Source organism: Phoca vitulina, unplaced genomic scaffold, assembly GCF_004348235.1.
Source record: "Phoca vitulina isolate PV1807 unplaced genomic scaffold, GSC_HSeal_1.0 scaffold46, whole genome shotgun sequence".
Taxonomy (NCBI): Eukaryota; Metazoa; Chordata; class Mammalia; order Carnivora; family Phocidae; genus Phoca; species Phoca vitulina.
Genome location: NW_022589749.1, coordinates 3,320,413 through 3,337,279, shown reverse-complemented (window position 1 = coordinate 3,337,279; position 16,867 = coordinate 3,320,413). Strand labels below are relative to the sequence as shown.

Genomic DNA, 16,867 nt, shown 5'->3' with positions numbered 1-16,867 from the left:
AAAGGTCTTCTGGGATCTTTCCACGGCTGGTTTTTCTCCTCATTTAGCTCTTAGTTCAGATGCCGTCTCAGAGATGCCTTCCCTGAACATTCCTCTAAAGTGAAGCCCCATCCCCACCCCGTGCCTTATTTTATTACCTTGTTTTATCAACAGCTACCACTAATTCAAGCCTTCATATTCGTTTGTTGAATGTCGTCTCCTTCCCCCGCCCCCACTTGAATGGAATCCCCAAGAAGGGAGTGATAGTAGGAGGGTGGGGGCAGGGGGCCAGATTTAAATGCTGAATCCTCAGCGCCTGGCATCCAGTAAGTGCTCAATGCATGTTTGCCCAAAGAGACGGTGCTTGGCGCCAAGTCCGCGCTTGACAAGAGCCGCAGGCGGGAAAGCCGAGGGCCTGGGCGCGGGGTCAGGCCGCCAACTTCGGCCTGGGGCACCGCGAGCCACCTGCGCGGGGGACCGCTCGCGGGGTGCGCCGGGGGCGGGGCCGCCCACCCGGAACCCGAGTGCGGCGGCGGCGCGGATTTCCGGCGGCGGCGCGGATTTCCGGCCGCGGCGGACACTTCCCGCGGAGGGACTGTCCCGTGGCAGCCGGCGGGCCGAGGAGGACGCGGAGGACCGAGCGCGGCGGCGATGGATGACCACAGCCTGGAGGAGTTCCGCCGGCGCTGGCAGGAGGAGCTGGCGCAGGCCCAGGCGCTCAGGAAGCGGCGGCGGCCCGAGGCTGCCGAGCGGCGGCCGCGGCGGGCCGAAGTGGCCCCGGGGCGCGGCGAGCAGGCCTCGGGGTACCTGGCGCTGGCCCAGGGCCTCCTGGAGGGTGCGGGGCGACCCCCGGCGGCGCGGGCGACCCGGGCCGAGAGGCAGGACGCGGCGAGCCGTTCCCGCTCCCCTCCGGCTCGGGAGGGCGCCGGGGGCGGGGAGCAGCTGGTGGATCAGCTCATCCGCGACCTGGTGAGTGGCCGTCGCCTCCTGCCGAGGTCCGGGCCTGCCCCTGCCCCTGCTTCAAGCCCCCCCTAGTGAATCGGAAAGTGTGTGCCACCCTATGTCTGCAGGCATAGAGCATCTCTGGAAGGGGTGCTTCCCACTTTGGGGTGACTTTGTTCCCCCATAGTGGCAGTGTCTGCCGACCTTTTTAGGATGCCACAACTGGGTTGGGGGAGTTGATACTGGACTCTAGTGGGTGGAGGTCGGGGATACTCCTGAACATGCTACAGTGCATGGACAGCATCCAGAAAAAATTATCCAGCCCGAAATTATCAGTATCAGTTTGAGGAAATCCTGCTCTTGAACTCTTTTGGAAAGCATTGCTTTTAGGGAGAGGGTCTCAGCACAGGGATAGGAAGCAATTTTAACTTTGTTCTGTATAATGTTTGTACTACTCAGTTTTTTTCCAACTGTACATGTATTTAAAAGGGAAAGCAAATCCTGTGGGCATGGTCATTAGCATGGAGGTTCTTAACCACTTCATGGGCATGGATCCTTTTGAGAATCTGGAGGACCCCCCCCAAAAAAAAACCCTTCACAAAGTTGACACAATCAGGATCATCTAAAACACATCCATGGCTAAGGGTTAGGAAATACAGCAAATTTTAATGGTTTGATTTATTTATTTTGGGGGGGGCAGAGAGGGAGAGAATCCTCAAGCAGACTCCTTGCTGAGCACGGAGGCCGATGCTGGGCTAGATCTCCTGACCTTGGGATCCTGACCTGAGCCCAAGTCAAGAGCCGTCTGCTTTAACTACTGAGCCACCCAGGCGCCCCTGGTTTGATTTAAATTAGGCTTAAAGAAGCTAAGTTCAGAGTAATTCTGTAATTGGCAAGTTTCTAGAAATAATGGCCTATTTAACGTAGTTTTATTCAAATAACATTAATAGCTATAGGAGTTTCCACCAAGTTTCTGGTCTACTTCTAAGGTTAGAACCTTTTTCTGTGTACGTGCATTATAAACTCATCCAATGTGACAATTCTTATGTGTATGAAAATTCATGCTGGTATCATGTCTGCTTCTGTAAAAAGTGGGTCATCACTGAGGAAGTCTGGCAGATGTAAAAATCTTTCAATGCCTTGGGAAGGTGGTTTAGCACCGGAGAAGTTGCTCAGGCCATTCCAGATCTATGCAGAAATCACTCCCACGGAAGTAGATTTGAAGGTTAAGGTAAGACCAGCTTCTGGTGGTAGAGGGAAACAGGAAAGTGGATTGTTAGGACAAAGGCACACTTGGGGCCTCACAGCGAAAATCCAACCTGCTGAGTGTGGCAGTGTCTTCAGGCTTCACAACAATCCTAGAAAGTCCATATTGTTAGTATCTCCTTTTATGAATGAGGATATTCAAAGAGGTTTTCTGTAACTGCCCCAGGGATGCCTAGCTGATAAGTTTTGGGGGTTGAATTTGGATCCAGGTCTGTTAGGCTGTAAATTTCACCAGGTAGTAGTTTTGCAAACTTGGTGTAAAAATCCCCTTAGGCCTTATTAAAAGACAGGTTCTGGTGTGTCCCTAGATCTGCTTAATCAATATCCTGAGGAAGCTCTTAGAAATGTGATGGTTGGGATGGTCAAGCAAATTTGAGACCAAATTGTTTTCTGCTGTACAGCTTCCTTTGGTTTACTATCTTGATTCTTCAAGGCTTTCTGGCCCTAATACTCCTGAGGGATAGGCATTGAGACCAAAAATAGTGGAGCCTTAAATGAAGTCTTCTAGAAATGGAAGGGGCCTGCCTACTGTAGGATCCAAGGGGCACATTGGAATTAGTTAGAAAAAAGCTGCTCTGGAGTGTGTGCCCATGATCTCCTCTGTCTGCAGAATCACCATATTAGGTGCTACTGGACTCTGCATCCTATATACAGTATCCAACCTTCAGGGCACCTTTTTTTTTTTTTTTTACACTTTGCAATCAACACGGCTATAAATAAAATTACTCTCAATCTCCTTGGTACTGCCTTAAGGGCTTGAAGATCTTCAGTTCTCCCACAACCCTCTCCAGTGGCTGCTATTTGCCCCATTTGACAGATGAGCATTAAGAAAGTAATTGATTTTTAGGGGCATTCAACCTCCCCAGTATCCTAAATGTGAGAAATGATGGTAACCTTTACAGAAAAGGCTTGGATTCCCATGTCAGTGGTTGTAAGCCCCAGAGCCCAGAGGTCAGGCAGATCATGCAAATGAGTGAGGTAGCCTCGGAGTGGCTCATTCAGTTCTTTTTCCTAGTTCACCAGGTGTTTTGTTATGTATCTCTCCAGATTCCAGCCATATATCTGTAATGCTTTAACTCATGGTTATCTTTTTTTTTTTTTTAAGTACTCTTTTAACACCTATCTTGGGTCTTGAACTCACAACCCTGAGGTCAAGAGTCGCATGTTCCACTGACTGAGCCTGCTGGGTGCCCCATGATGGCTATTATTTTTGTCACATTAAGTACGAAACATGACAGATAGTATAGGAATTGCCTTCATGATATCCCTAAAAAATAACCATTTTGTTTGAAACCTAGCTCTCTTGGTCTTGTTTTTCTACTTTTAAAAGTTTCTTTAGACCAAACCCTGTATAAAATCATAAATGTCCAGGTTGGTGAGTTTTCACAAGTGTACACATCCATGTAAATAACACCCAGATTTCAGAACAGCATTCTCAGCTTGTCAGAACCCCCATGTGTTCTCACCTGACTTCTAACACCTTATTTTAATTTTCTGTTTTTGAACTATAAGTAGAATCATAAAGCATGTGCTTGCTTGTGTCTGGGTTCTAGCACATAGCATTATGTGTGAAATTCATCTCTATGAATATGTCACGTTTTATTCTGTTGATGGACATTCTTGATGACTAGTTTAACAGCTGGTTTGGGACGATTGGGAGTAGTGCTGTGAACACTTTGCACATCTTTTGGAACCTGTGTACTCATTTTTCTTGGGTATATAGCTAATTGTGGAATTGATAGGTCATAGGTATGCAGATGTTCAGCCTTAGTAGATCCTGACAAACAATTTTCCAAGGTGGTTATAATGGCTTTCCTACCTGATAGTAACTCAAGTATGTAGAATACAGTATTGTACTTTCTTCTCTGCCATAAATATAACAGCATCTAACTGAGATGACCTATGGCAACTGAACTCGACCTCAGCATGGGCGAGATGAGAAGGTGATAAATTGGGGGGTGGTGCCTGGGTGGCTCAGTCATTGGGCGTCTGCCTTCGGCTCGGGTCATGATCCCAGGGTTCTGGGATCGAGCCCCACATCAGGCTCCCTGCTCAGTGGGAAGCCTGCTTCTCCCTCTCCCACTCCCCCTGCTTGTGTTCCCTCTCTCGCTGTGTCTCTCTCTGTCAAAGAAATAAAATCTTTAAAAAAAAAAATAGGGGACACACGCGGTAGCTGGGTTAAAGCTGGGAGCCACTGCCCATCTCAACTGGTTGCTGCCTTGTGGGAATGTGGTCCCAGTGTGGCAGGGTCTTTAGATTTTTGTTTTGTAATTGGGAATGTTTATTTTTATGTGGACTACATCAGTTTTTGCCACACAGAAAACACCCAGGACTTTGGCTTAAAACACCACTATTTAGGGGCACCTGGGTGGCTTAGTCGGTTAAGCGTCTGCCTTTGGTTCAGGTCATAATCAGGTCCGGCTCCCTGCTCAGTGGGGAGTCTGCTTCTTCTCCCTCTGTCCCTCCTCCCACTCGTGTGTGCACTCGCGTGCTCTCAAAACAAAAAACAACCCACCACCATTTAGTTCACCATTTTGCAGAGTGGCAGTTTGGGCTGGGTGTGGGTGGGTTCACTCAGATGTCTGAGGTTAGCTGCTGGTTAGCTAGGCAGCTCTGATTCTGGCAGCTGGCTAGTTGCTGGGTGTGTGTGTGTGTGTGTGGGCGCGCTATGTGTGTGTGTGTGTGTGTGCGCGCGCGCGCTTGCTATGTGTCTCATCATCCAACAGGTGAGCCCTGCATGGGCTTTCTCAGAGCTACAAGAGCAGCAAGAGGGCAAGCTCTAATGCCCAAGTGCTTTCAAACTCTGCCCAGGTCATGTTTGTTACTGTCACATCCGCCAGAGTGAGCCAGATGGCCAAGTCTAGAGTTAGGGTGGAGTCCTCCACTGCCTGGATACAGGCAAGAATGAACAAAGTAGTGGCCGTTAATGCCATCTATCACTCAAATTCCTCCCATGTTTTTTTTTTTTTTTTTTTAAAGATTCTATTTGACAGAGCACAACCGCATACAAGCAGGGGAAGCAGGTCCCCCCACCCCCGCCGAGTAGGGAGCCGGACATGGGGCTCGATCCCAGGACCCTGGGATCATGACCTGAAGCGAAGGCAGACACTTAACAACTGAGCCATCCAGGTGCCCCAAATTCCTCCCATTTTTAATTGTTGGTAACTAATGCAAAAAAAAAAAAAATGTTTTTAAGTCCTAACACTGTTGGTTAAATGAAATCTTCTGTGGGCCGGGTCTGCCTTGGGTCATGAGTTTGTGATCTTTGTGTTTGTTTTCCCAAGAATCCTTATTTGATCCATGGCTGACTCCCGAGAAGGAAGATTTAGTTCCACCTGAGACTCCACAGGAACTCCGACAGGCTGATCCACTTGACATGAGGGAGAACTACAAATCTGGTCCCACCTCCTAACATCCCCTCTCTTTGGGGTGCTTTCCCCCCAGCCCCTTGTGCGCTCCGTTGGGCCAGGGCATCCTGTTGTGTTGTATTTGATGCGGCCTCTTTCACCTCAGAGCCTGCAGTATCCGCACTAGAGTGCGAGCCAGCTAGTAAGTTGGCAGTCAAGAGTTAATTTGCCTTTCGAGGAGTAGGTGAACAGCAATGCGTTGGAGGGTCATCTGGCTGGGTGCAGGCCAGACATTTGATGGACAAGCACAGCTGAGATGAAAATTTAGAAGTGGGCCCTGTCTTCTCTTGGGAAGCTTTAAGTAATAGCACTGAGAAGCCGTGTATTTTTAGGAGATGAATGGGGACACCTAAACTGTCTTTTTAGTATATGGTTTTAACGAGTAAAAGAATTGCTACAGCCCCAGACAGATTTTCAGAGGCAATAGGCACTTTTCTTACATTTCCCTCTCTCCATAAACTCCAGCTTCTCAGAGGTGGTGGGGGCACTTGAGCATAATTTCGAGGATGCTTCTTTCTTTGCTTGGTATGTGTGCTGTCCAGTTGCAGGGTCCCATTTTTATTTAGGTGATGTGTCAGGACTCTGAGCCACAAGCAATCAGCACCCAACTCAAACTGGCTTAACGAGCCCAAACTGGAATCGATTGGTTAGTGTGCCTGAAGATTCCACGTGTGGGTGCTTAAATCATGCAACTAGAAATCTCTGTGTCCTCGTCCTGCTTTCCTTTTGTTGTCTTTATTCACAGGCAGACTCCCCCTCCCCCCCACTTTGGGGGAAAATAGCTACCAGCAACTCCAGTTTTCTTTTCTTTTTTTTTAAAGATTTTTGAGAGCGAGAGAGAGAGAGAATGAGGGGAGGGGCATAGGGAGAAGCACACTCACTGTGGAGCAGGGAGCCTGACGCGGCACTCGATCCCAGGATTCTGGGATCATGACCTGAGCAGAAAGCAGTCGTTTAACTGACTGAGCCACCAAGGTGCTCTCCAGTCTTAACTTTCTATCTGCTTCCAACAAGGAGAAAGAGAGCATCTGTTCTCTGCAGCGTTGTTATGAACTTAAATTCCCATTGGTCCAGACTGGGTCATGTGTTCATCCTCGGGCCAATCACTGACTCAGGTTGGCCAGGCTTATATCCACTCCCACTCCTGATGAAGGGGTGGTGGAGGCGTCAGCGTCATTAAACCAAGGTGAGCAAGAGTGGGGGGGGCTCCTAAAAGTAGAGGGGTGGGTGTTGGGCAGGAAATGACAGAAAAAACAGATGTCCACCTTTAGGTGGGTGTTTGAAGCAGCCCTAACTATGGGAATGTATGTGTTTTCTAATCATCAACCATATTTATTGATCAGCTGGGTGCTGGGGAATCCGTAGTAAGCAGAATTGAGACCCTGCTTAACCAAGTGTTTGACCTTGGGCAAGTTAACTTATCCTGCCTTACTTAGATGAGGATGATGCTAATGCCTGTCTTGTGAAGAGACCGAGAAATAAAGCATGGAATGTTCCTAGCACAAAGCCTGGCATAAAATAAGCAGCCAATAAATTAAAACTGGTCCTATTCTTATTAGTATTGGGGAGAGTTCACTATACTCATTTCCTCTTTGCTAAGACTTATCATTGATTAACCCCTTGCTGCCCTACACCTGGGCTTGGGAGTCCCTGGAAGGCAGGGTCTCCTGTCTTTCTCTTGCGGTAGGGGCCCCATCAACATTTGTGGAGTTGAGATAGGCAGAATTACTGCTCCCAACAGCAGTGTTATAAAGCTGCTCCATGGTTGTTAGAACCCTTGGGAACTTTCAAACCTCCTTCCAGTTAGGATTTGGGTTTTCAGGCCTGATAAAGTTTTATTAGTGCTGACTAATATGCATTGTCCACTAGGTCAGTATTTAATTTGTCAGAACCTACATTTGTGCTGTCAACAAGGTCAATTTGATGGCATAGCTTTCTTCAGTTTTTAAGTTAGAAACAAGTGAGGAAACTTGCTGATCTGAATCACGGCAAACAGAATAAAATGTGAACTTATGAACTGGCTTAGCTGGGCCAATTTCCCTTCCTCTTTGCTGTCCTCTGCTTTCTCTTTAATGCTCAACTTGAAATCTGTCTTGAGCTCAGAGTTCTCTTCCTTCTTCCTTTCCCTCAATGGAACATCTTACTATCAGGGCGATTCATTTTTTTCCTGTGATGAATTAGCAGGTCTCTACTTAGGCCCATTTCAAAATGCTCTCTGTGTATACCAGAACACTTGTAACTTAGGCCACCATCTCTTCGTTGAAAGGTTCTGCTGGTTGAAGCAGCTTGGTCTTCACTGATTCCACAAATACTGATGAAATGGCTTCTTAGTAGTAGGCACTGTTCTAGGCACTGAGGATATAGCAATGAACAAGACCAAAAAGATCTGTGCCCTTACAGAACTTACATTCTGGAGAGAGGTCGAATGTGAACAAATAATTGTCAGGTGATGATCTGGAGAAAAATACAGCAGGTGGAAGGGATAGAGTGTGTATGTGTTGGGGGAGAGGCTATAATTTTAAATAGTGCTATGCAAGAAGGCCTTCATGGAAGGAGATGAGGGAGCAAGTGTGCAGAGACCTGGGGGAGAGGGTTCTAGGCAGAGAATGGCAAATGTGCGGGTTCTATGCTGGCCTGGGCCCCCTGGCCTTGTGGGCCTTTGTGACCCTATGTGATTTAACATTTTTAATTCTTTTTAAACAAGGGCCCCTGTTTTGTTTTACATGGGGGTCCACAAATTATATAGTTGATCCTGATGGTAGGAATGTGCTTGAAGTGTTGAGGACCCTTGACATGAAACTCTTTCCACAAATAAATCCATACCCATACTGGTCCAGGCTTCTGACTTGGGAGTGCCCCACTTCACCTGACTTATCTCCTTTCTGGGTCCTTAAGCTCTGATCCCAGTTTAAACTAAAAGGGACTTTGAAGGTGGAGGGCCAGCCTCTTCTGCTTCACACCAACTTCTTTTGCTGCCACCCACAGCACTCGCTCCCAGTCCTTTAGATGGGCATTTTTCTGCCTCCATTCCTTGCCAAAGTGCCCAGTGCAATCCCACCAGTAGGTGGTGAATGAGAATGGTTCTTGAAATTGGAAAGCTTGTTTTAAAAACCAAAAAGGAATGCCTGGGTGGCTTAGTGGGTCAAGCGCCTGCCTTTGGCTCAGGTCATGATCCCAGGGTCCTGGGATCGAGTCCCGCATTGGGCTCCCTGCTCCCTCCAAGCGAAGCCTGCTTCTGCCTTCGCTCTCCTTGCTTGTGCTTGTTCTCTCTCTGACAAATAAAATCTTAAAAAAAAAAAAAAACCCATTGGACATTTATTGTGCGTCTGCTGTGTGCAAGGCACTGTGCTGGTTAGATTGTGTAGTGTATCAGCCATGCATGCAATCAACAGAAACGTAACACTTTTTGCTTTTTCTCATCACAAGGCACGAGGATTAGGTTAAATGTGAAGAGATAACTTGGCTTTTTGTGGACTGTTTTGGAGCTTAACCACTCTTCATAACGTTGCTTCTCTGCAGAAATGATTTCCAAGTTCTAAATAGCTGATCTGCTAATGAACTTTGGAATACCTTAGGGGACTGTGTATGTTGCATTTTGTAGTCTCCCATCTTTATACTGTTGTATGTGATGACTTCTCTCTAGAAAAGATTTTAGCTCTGAGTGTAGACATCATTTCTTACACATTTGCACCTCTTCTCCCCCAGCATCTGGAATGGCCCTGATTTCAGATAGTGTTTTGAACATAAAACACCTTCTATCTTTTTAAGATTCTTATTTCAGAGAGAGCACAAGTTGGGGAGATACAGGGAGAGAGGGAGAAGCAGACTCCCCACTGAGCAGGGAACCCCACGCGGGGCTCGATCCCAGGACCCTGAGATCGCGACCTGAGCCGAAGGCAGACGCTTAACCAGCTGAGCCACCCAGGTGCCCCAAAACACCTTATTTCAAAAATGTTTTGCTTTTGGGGGCGCCTGGGTGGCTCAGTTGGTTAAGCGACTGCCTTCGGCTCAGGTCGTGATCCTGGAGTCCCGGGATCGAGTCCCACATCAGGCTCCCTGCTCGGCAGGGAGTCTGCTTCTCCCTCTGACCCTCCCCCCTCTCATGTGCTCTCTCATTCTCTCTCTCAAATAAATCTTTTAAAAAAGTTTTGCTTTTCTATATCTGTGAAAATATCACCTACTTACTGTAAAAATACTTAGGGAATTCAGAAGAAAGAAAAATCTTGTAATGCCATTGGTCAGAGGCTATGCTGTTAACGTTTTGATGTTCTGTCATCTTTTTAAAAATACATATTTTGAGACAAATTTGGGATTGTGAATGAATGCCTATTTAATCTTGAGTGTTTCAGACTCCCCCCCACCCCAATCAACCAGTTTTTTTTCTTAAGACCCAGGTGAAACTGGAATTCATTCTTTCTGATTGAGATTGCGTGGGTCTGCTCTACTCCACTTTTACAATAATTCCTTTAGAAAACAGTCTCCTTTCAGCCACAGATTTAGCATAAATACTATTGCATGTCTATTGTATGTTCGAGGTGCCTTTTTTGGTTTCTTAAAACACCACCTAGAGAGCTTTCGTGTTCCGTTTGTCCTGGAGATGTACATTGGGAACAAACCTTGAGGCCGTTTCTTCACTTTTCACTGATTTGGCTCTTAGTAATTATCCCTTCTTCTACTAAACAAGAGAAGACAGATTAAATTTCTAACAGTAAGGCACAAAACCAATCCATTTACAGAATTAGTCTTACATTAGCACATAGGAGTACAAATCAGCCTCCCTGGGGATGGATCTATTTGCAATTTCTTTTAGCATTTTTGGAGTAAGTCCAGCAGACTTTGGGAAAATCTAGTATTCGCTGACTTTGAATTAACAAAGTAACATGACCTCTTTGTGGGTTTGTGTGGTGTTTTTTTTTTTAATCCACCTAATTTAGGGTTGTGGTTCTTGATTTCTAGTGTGCCTGAGGATCCCTGAGGAAGAGATGTTTGAGCCCCACCCCTGGAAATTTGGGGTAACACAATTGGGGGCATTTTTTTAAAACTCCACAGATAGTCTTGATGTATAACACAGGACAAGAGTCACCATAGTGGTAAAGAATCAATATTTGAGCCATTGAAAAATTAAAAGCCAGGTTGTATTTAATCAAAACGGTGTTTTTCCTCACATTTGAAGCCATGTTAATACTTTAATGTCTTGGTTTTCTGTAGCATTATTGGCCAGTCTCACATTGCTTGGGCTATAAAAATAATGGACTAAACATTGTGGTCCTATTGATATTTTTAGTGTGACCAGGTTTCTCTATGTTAATATTTCCAGTGTCTTTAACCTCTTTCCTTCACTCTTGGAATTTCTTTGTTTCTGAAATGTCTACTTGTCTGCCTCTGTGTTTTTAAAACCATATAAATCAGAATTGGTTCATGTGGCCTAGCACTTTTCAGATGGCTGTGTGCTTCAGAACGGCCTAGGTGGAAGTCTGATAGCCCCCTTTAGAGGATAAGGTACTTCGCTGCATACTTGCAGCAGGTGGTATTGTTTACTTCTATTTACGAGCTGTGGGCAGGGCCCAGTGGGAGTGCTCCAGCCCCACTGTGAGTGTGTGCGTGCTTATTGGGCTAGCACTTCTGTCCAGCATGTGGCTCTACATCCCTGCCAAATCCTGGGTACCTATAGAAGAATGACATTTTCAACCACAGGGTCAAACGTGCTCCTAACTCTCAATCTTTTATAAGGTGTTTCCCAAGTGATCTGTTACTAATAACAAAGTGAAGTTTATGAATGACTTATTTAACTTTGAATCTAGTTTGTTCTGTCTCTTGGTTTAATAATGTCACTCCAACGTCATTCTACCTCCTTGAGTGGAGGACAGGGAAGGAGGTTAGCTAGACTCCTGTCTCCAGAGTTGTGCATCAGAGCCTTTGGGAATGTGTTGGATATAGAACTGTCCTGCATCACATCTACTTCGGGAAATCAGATTGGATTTTTCATGAAACGGACACTGGGATGGAGATTTGCCTGCAGGTGGTTTAGCAGGTTGGCCTTCCTCAGAAGCCCTGAATTGAGGCAATGGGGACAAGCCTTTGTACCTAGGTATTGACTAGTCACTGGATGCAGGCTGCCCTCCAGTAGGGGATGTAACCTTGGACGAGGCAGCTTGTTTGACCAAGGGTAGTGCCTAGGAAGTGCTTGACAGCTGAGCCAGTGAGCCAAGAGCAGGCAGCATCTGAGCATTTGGGACGATGAGTGTCGTGGATCCAGAAGGGGGAACCTGAGTGAGCCACTGCAGCATCTACTATAAGAACCAGTGATCAGATGTCTTGCCAAAGAGATTCCAAATGTGCAACATGAAACTTCAGCCTTTGGTTTCCTGACCTTGTGGGTCTACATAGATGTGGACCTTCCTTTATCACATTGGTTTCTTTTTTTCCCTGCCATTCCCCAACCACTGGTAGCAACAGGGAATCTGGAACTTGATTTGCAATTCTAAGGGCATAATGATTTAAAAGTTTGGCTTTGGGGTGCCTGGGTGGCTCAGTCCTTAAGCGTCTGCCTTTGGCTCAGGTCATGATCCCAGGGTCCTGGGATCGAGCCCCGCATCGGGCTCCCTGCTCGGCGGGAAGCCTGCTTCTCCCTCTCCCACCCCCCCTGCTTGTGTTCCCTCTCTCACTGTCAAATAAAGTCTTTTTAAAAAATAAATAAAAGCTTGGCTTTGTATTGTTGGTGTTTACATAATTCAGTGCTTTGAAACAGTTGTTGTCCCCCAGAACTTAAAAATTCTCAAGACCCATCACAACGTGACCAGTATGGCATTTCAGATCCTTTGTTGGTGTGGGGGCCATAACACCCCTGACTGGTCATGTGCACCCTGGTGGCTGCCTCCTTTTCCTCCACTGTACACTAGAGCAAATCCTTCTCTAGTTGTTACCATGGTATAGCGTCTTAAAATTGCTGATTCTCTTTGAAAAGTTCTCTCGAAAAAGACCTATGGTGTGGACACTCCCATTGTTCAGACTCCTTAGTGACTTTGCATCCACCATGCCATCCCCTCCCTGCTGTCGCCAGCAATCCTCTGCTTGTGGTAGGACAGGGGGAGACAAAACTTTCTGTGTAAACAAGCTGGTAGAGGAGTCACCTGGAATGTGGATCTAATCCACAAATGCTTGTTGAAGGGGGAAAAAAAGGGAGCCAAAGTGCCACTCCAGGAAAGAATATAGCCGTATCAATCCGTTATTGTGTGCTTTGCCCTGGTACTTGCCCCATGCCCTTTCCATGTATTATTTCATTTTATTCTTGTAACTACCCTATGAGTAGGTACGCTCTCTCTTTTACAGATGAGGAAGCTGAGACCTGGAGGTATTTAGCCTGGTCACATGGCGAGTCAAGTGGCAGAACCAGGATTATCCGTTTGAATCTTTGTTCTGAACCTCCATCCCAGAGGTTGTGGGGGTTGGGATCAAAAAGGCCGGTGGCAGTGTTGTGGTTCTGCTGGGGTAGAGGTACTGGGGTAGAGGCACTGTGCTCCAGGAGGAGAACAGAGAATCGGCCATCTGAATGGGCAAAAGGGGGAAGGCTCCTGCCACCGCAAGTGTGACTTTTCTACACCAGAATGACTAAAAATAAAGGTGCTATCTCCTGTTTCGTTACAGTAGTGTCCTGTCCAGAAACCAGGTGATAGTCCTAAACCGGGGGCTGATTGAAGAAAGCAGTGCCTGGTGTCTCTAACAGTGTAAAAGCTAGATCTGCGTTCACTTTGCATGAGTGCAGGCTTTTCTTTGCCTTCATCCTACTTGTATGAGGATAAGCAGCGTTATTCTCTTGTTTCTCTACCAAGCAGGTAAAGTAGGCTTCTTCACCTCACCATAGTCAAATAATCCAAAAGAGAAAGCAGAAGGAAGTCCACGGGTCACAAACGATAGTCTGGTTTTGTGTGTGGTTTTCCTCAGCTGGTGGTGGGTGACACCCCTCTCCCCCGCCTCGGTTGTGTTGGGTCGTCTCAGGTTATATCTGGGCCAAGTGAGAAAGTGCTGCCTCTTTTCCTCCATGAGTGAAGCCAATTAATTGTAAGAGGGGACCCAGCCTGACATTAGACTAAGACTTTCCATTATTTTTTTGGGCAGGGACCCCTTTGCCTTCTGATTACACTTGCAGATTTTTTTTGTTTTTTTCTCTCCCCGCCCCCCGTATGGCCAACATTTCTTTGCCGATTTAACATTCTGTACTGTCTTTGCCCACAGAGAACTGTCAACTCTTGCTCTTTTTCCCTCCAGAGATCCTTTTTGGCTCTCATACTTAGCCTTGCACTGTTTTCGTGAAGTTGAATACATTTCCCTCTTATGCCTTGCATTATCTTTTAGCTCTGAGACTCCTCGATGAATGGAAACATGATTTCACAAAAATCTTTACCCTGGAACTTGGTAGGGGCTAAATCAGTGCTCACACTCCCTTAAAAATGCTGAGTCTATTTTCAATTTTCAGACTGCAGCCTTGTGGTATAGGACTATTGTATTTGAGTGGTGAATTAATAATTTGCTTGCAACCTGTAAGTCACTGATGTCAGCCAAAGCTTATTAAAAATGAATTTTATTTAAGGAAGTTCCATTGAGACAAACAGCCCACTTTCCCTAGCTTTGCAGAAATACATGCAAAAGGGAGCTTTAGCAGGTGGATTTGGGAACAGGCAGAGGGGCACGTATACACACTTGGCTTTCTTTCTGCTTCACACTCCTATTTCTTTGTGCAACCAGGATTGTCATGACAGCCTTATCTCTCAAATAAAGCCCGTTACCTCATCCCTAATTGCTTATCCGAAGGCAGGCGAGCTCTAATTTCTCCACATTAATAAATGACACCGAAGAAGAACAGCTTTGTTTGCACTGGCTCACTCAGGTTAACCAGTGTAGGCCCCTGAGTGCATTAGGAAACGTGTGTTTCTCCAGTGGCCAAGGGGAGGTGGTGCTCACCTCCTTTAAGAGCAGCATTTCGTTTGTTTACTTCTTGTTCATCTTCATAGCCCTGTTCTTTTCCTGATGAAACCACTTTAGTGACCTAGGCCAGCATTTTCTCTGGCTGTGGGGGCTCACTGCCCTCCCAAGTCGGGTGTAGTAGGAGTTGTCCTGGGGGGACCAGTGGCCCCTTTGATTTCAAGGCTCCCTTTCTTGGCTGCCCACCACTCAACTTTCCTTAGAGGCCACGAGACTTTCTACAACCTTTGCACTGATTCCTGTGGCATACCCCAGATTGTGAGTTGGCACCCTTGCTTCTCCTTTTTGAAGCCTTATGGGAAATGGTCTTGTGGATTTTCTGAGTGAATGTGAGGAGGGTGGGCTTGTGGCAGTGAGAAAATTCAGTGGCTCTCAGGTCTGATGGCTGCCCCATGGGGTAGTGAGAATGTGTGCCTCCCCCAGGGACAACAGCACCTCTGTCCTTCCCACCGAAGAGTATCTCTTGCTGTATAAAGGAGCGTTTTCATACCTCCGAATTGTGAACTTATTTCCCTTTCCTTTTTCTCTTCAGAATGAAATGGATGATGTGCCCTTCTTTGATATCCAACTGCCTTATGAACTGGCAATCAATATATTTCAGTATCTGGACAGGAAAGAACTAGGAAGGTGCGCACAGGTAAGCGATTATTAAACTAACGTTCAAGATTTCCTTCTGCTTGTAATGCAAGGCTAAGCAGCTCTTGGGTAACAGAGATTTACTTATCAGAATTGCAACATTTAAAGAATTAATGAAGTGGATAGCAACTTTCCTTGAGGGAACGCAACCTTGAACTGGAAGGATTGGGTTCCTTATCACCGCTTGGTGTTTATCTTTTTGTGGCCATCTGTTCAAGAGCTCTGTTCTTCCTGCAGTCTGAGTTATGGTCGACCTGTGGCTGACAACTCTGCTGGCCTTTATAGAGCTAGCCTGAGCTGTTAATGTCCTCACCATTAATGCAAAAATGCCAGCCCTTGGTTAAATCAAGCCAATTGTTAGGTGGAGAGCTGAAGGTCAGCCAGGGGACAAAACAGTGACGTCATGTATTAGGCATATCGTCCAAATGACCCTTTAAACACTAGAATTCCACTCCGTGAGGTGTGAGACGTGAGAACAGAGACCCCCTGAGGGAAGTGCAGATCTGTGTCCCCCATCTCCTGCTTGTTCTGAGGCATATGCCCATGGGGCGGCATGGTGGCACTTACCGTCCAGGCCACACTTGACTGTGTACATGAATCACAGGAGATCTTGATAAAATGCAAATTCGGACTCAGGAGATCTGGGGTAGGGCCTGATATTCTGCATTTCTAACCAGGTAATACCCTTGTGGCTTTGACCGCACTTTGAGAGGCAAATTAAATTAGGTCTCTTGTTCACTTCTTTTTGGTGAAGAGTGTAATGGGTGAAGTGTGTAATTTCTCGTAAGTTGAATGTATGATTGCTGACCATTTGGCTTTCGTGGACAGCTGTATTCCCCAGAAGACCCTAGAGTATTCATTGTCTCCAACTCCAAGACTTAATTTGTCTAGTGGCTACCATTTCCTATCCCTGGATTCTAGACTGCATTTTATACATGTGTCTACACCCTTAAAGGAGAGGGATAGGTAAAATGGAGTGGTACCAGAACTGTACACTAAAATTCCAGGGGCGCCTGGCTAGCTCAGTCAGAGGAGCGTGCAACTCTTGATCTTGGGGTTGCGAGTTTGAGCCCCAGGTTGGGTGTAGAGATTACTAAAAAAATAAACTTAATAAAAAATTTTTAAAAATAAAAAATTTTTTACAATGTGAAGTTAAAAACATTAAGGCAGTTTGAGAGGTGCAAACTGTAGCCAAATTGAGACTCTAGAGCTTGCTACCTCTGGTAGTTCAATGAAGTCACACACAATACAGGACAATTTAAAAAGTTGCTGGTTTTACACTATATGAAGCAGTTTGCTTAATCAAAATTTTCTACCTAGATATGAATTTGAAAAAGTTTTCAGTATTCTTGATTGCCACAATATTAAGTGGGGGTGTTGGCAGATATTTTTTGATGCAGAGTCTGGAATCTTTAGGAAATGATGGAAAAAATTATTCCAGGGCTAAAATTCACTAAATAAAAATGTACTGAAATGTAAACCATGCTTAGAGCCTATCAGTTGCATTAAGCAAGAGTACCTATATTGTCTTCTTCTTTCCGTTGGAAATTGGATTTGTTCTATTCTAACTTTACACTTTGGCCCTGTTCCCAAGAGTCGAAAACAAGGGTGTAGCTAAATGAGTCCAACTCCTGGATTTCAGCCTGATGCTGTTAGCC

At 46.0% G+C, this 16,867-nt stretch overlaps 1 protein-coding gene across 1 annotated transcript in view; it reads left to right on the top strand.

Moving 5' to 3' along the window:
• Positions 1–559: 559 nt before the first annotated feature.
• The window catches only part of FBXW8 (F-box and WD repeat domain containing 8), a 113,161-nt gene continuing 96,853 nt past the window's right edge, over positions 560–16,867 (top strand). The window contains exons 1-2 of the mRNA XM_032431561.1: positions 560–948; positions 15,106–15,210. Coding sequence (XP_032287452.1) covers positions 631–948; positions 15,106–15,210 — 423 coding nt within the window. The 5' untranslated portion in view covers positions 560–630. The remainder of the gene's footprint in view (positions 949–15,105; positions 15,211–16,867) is intronic.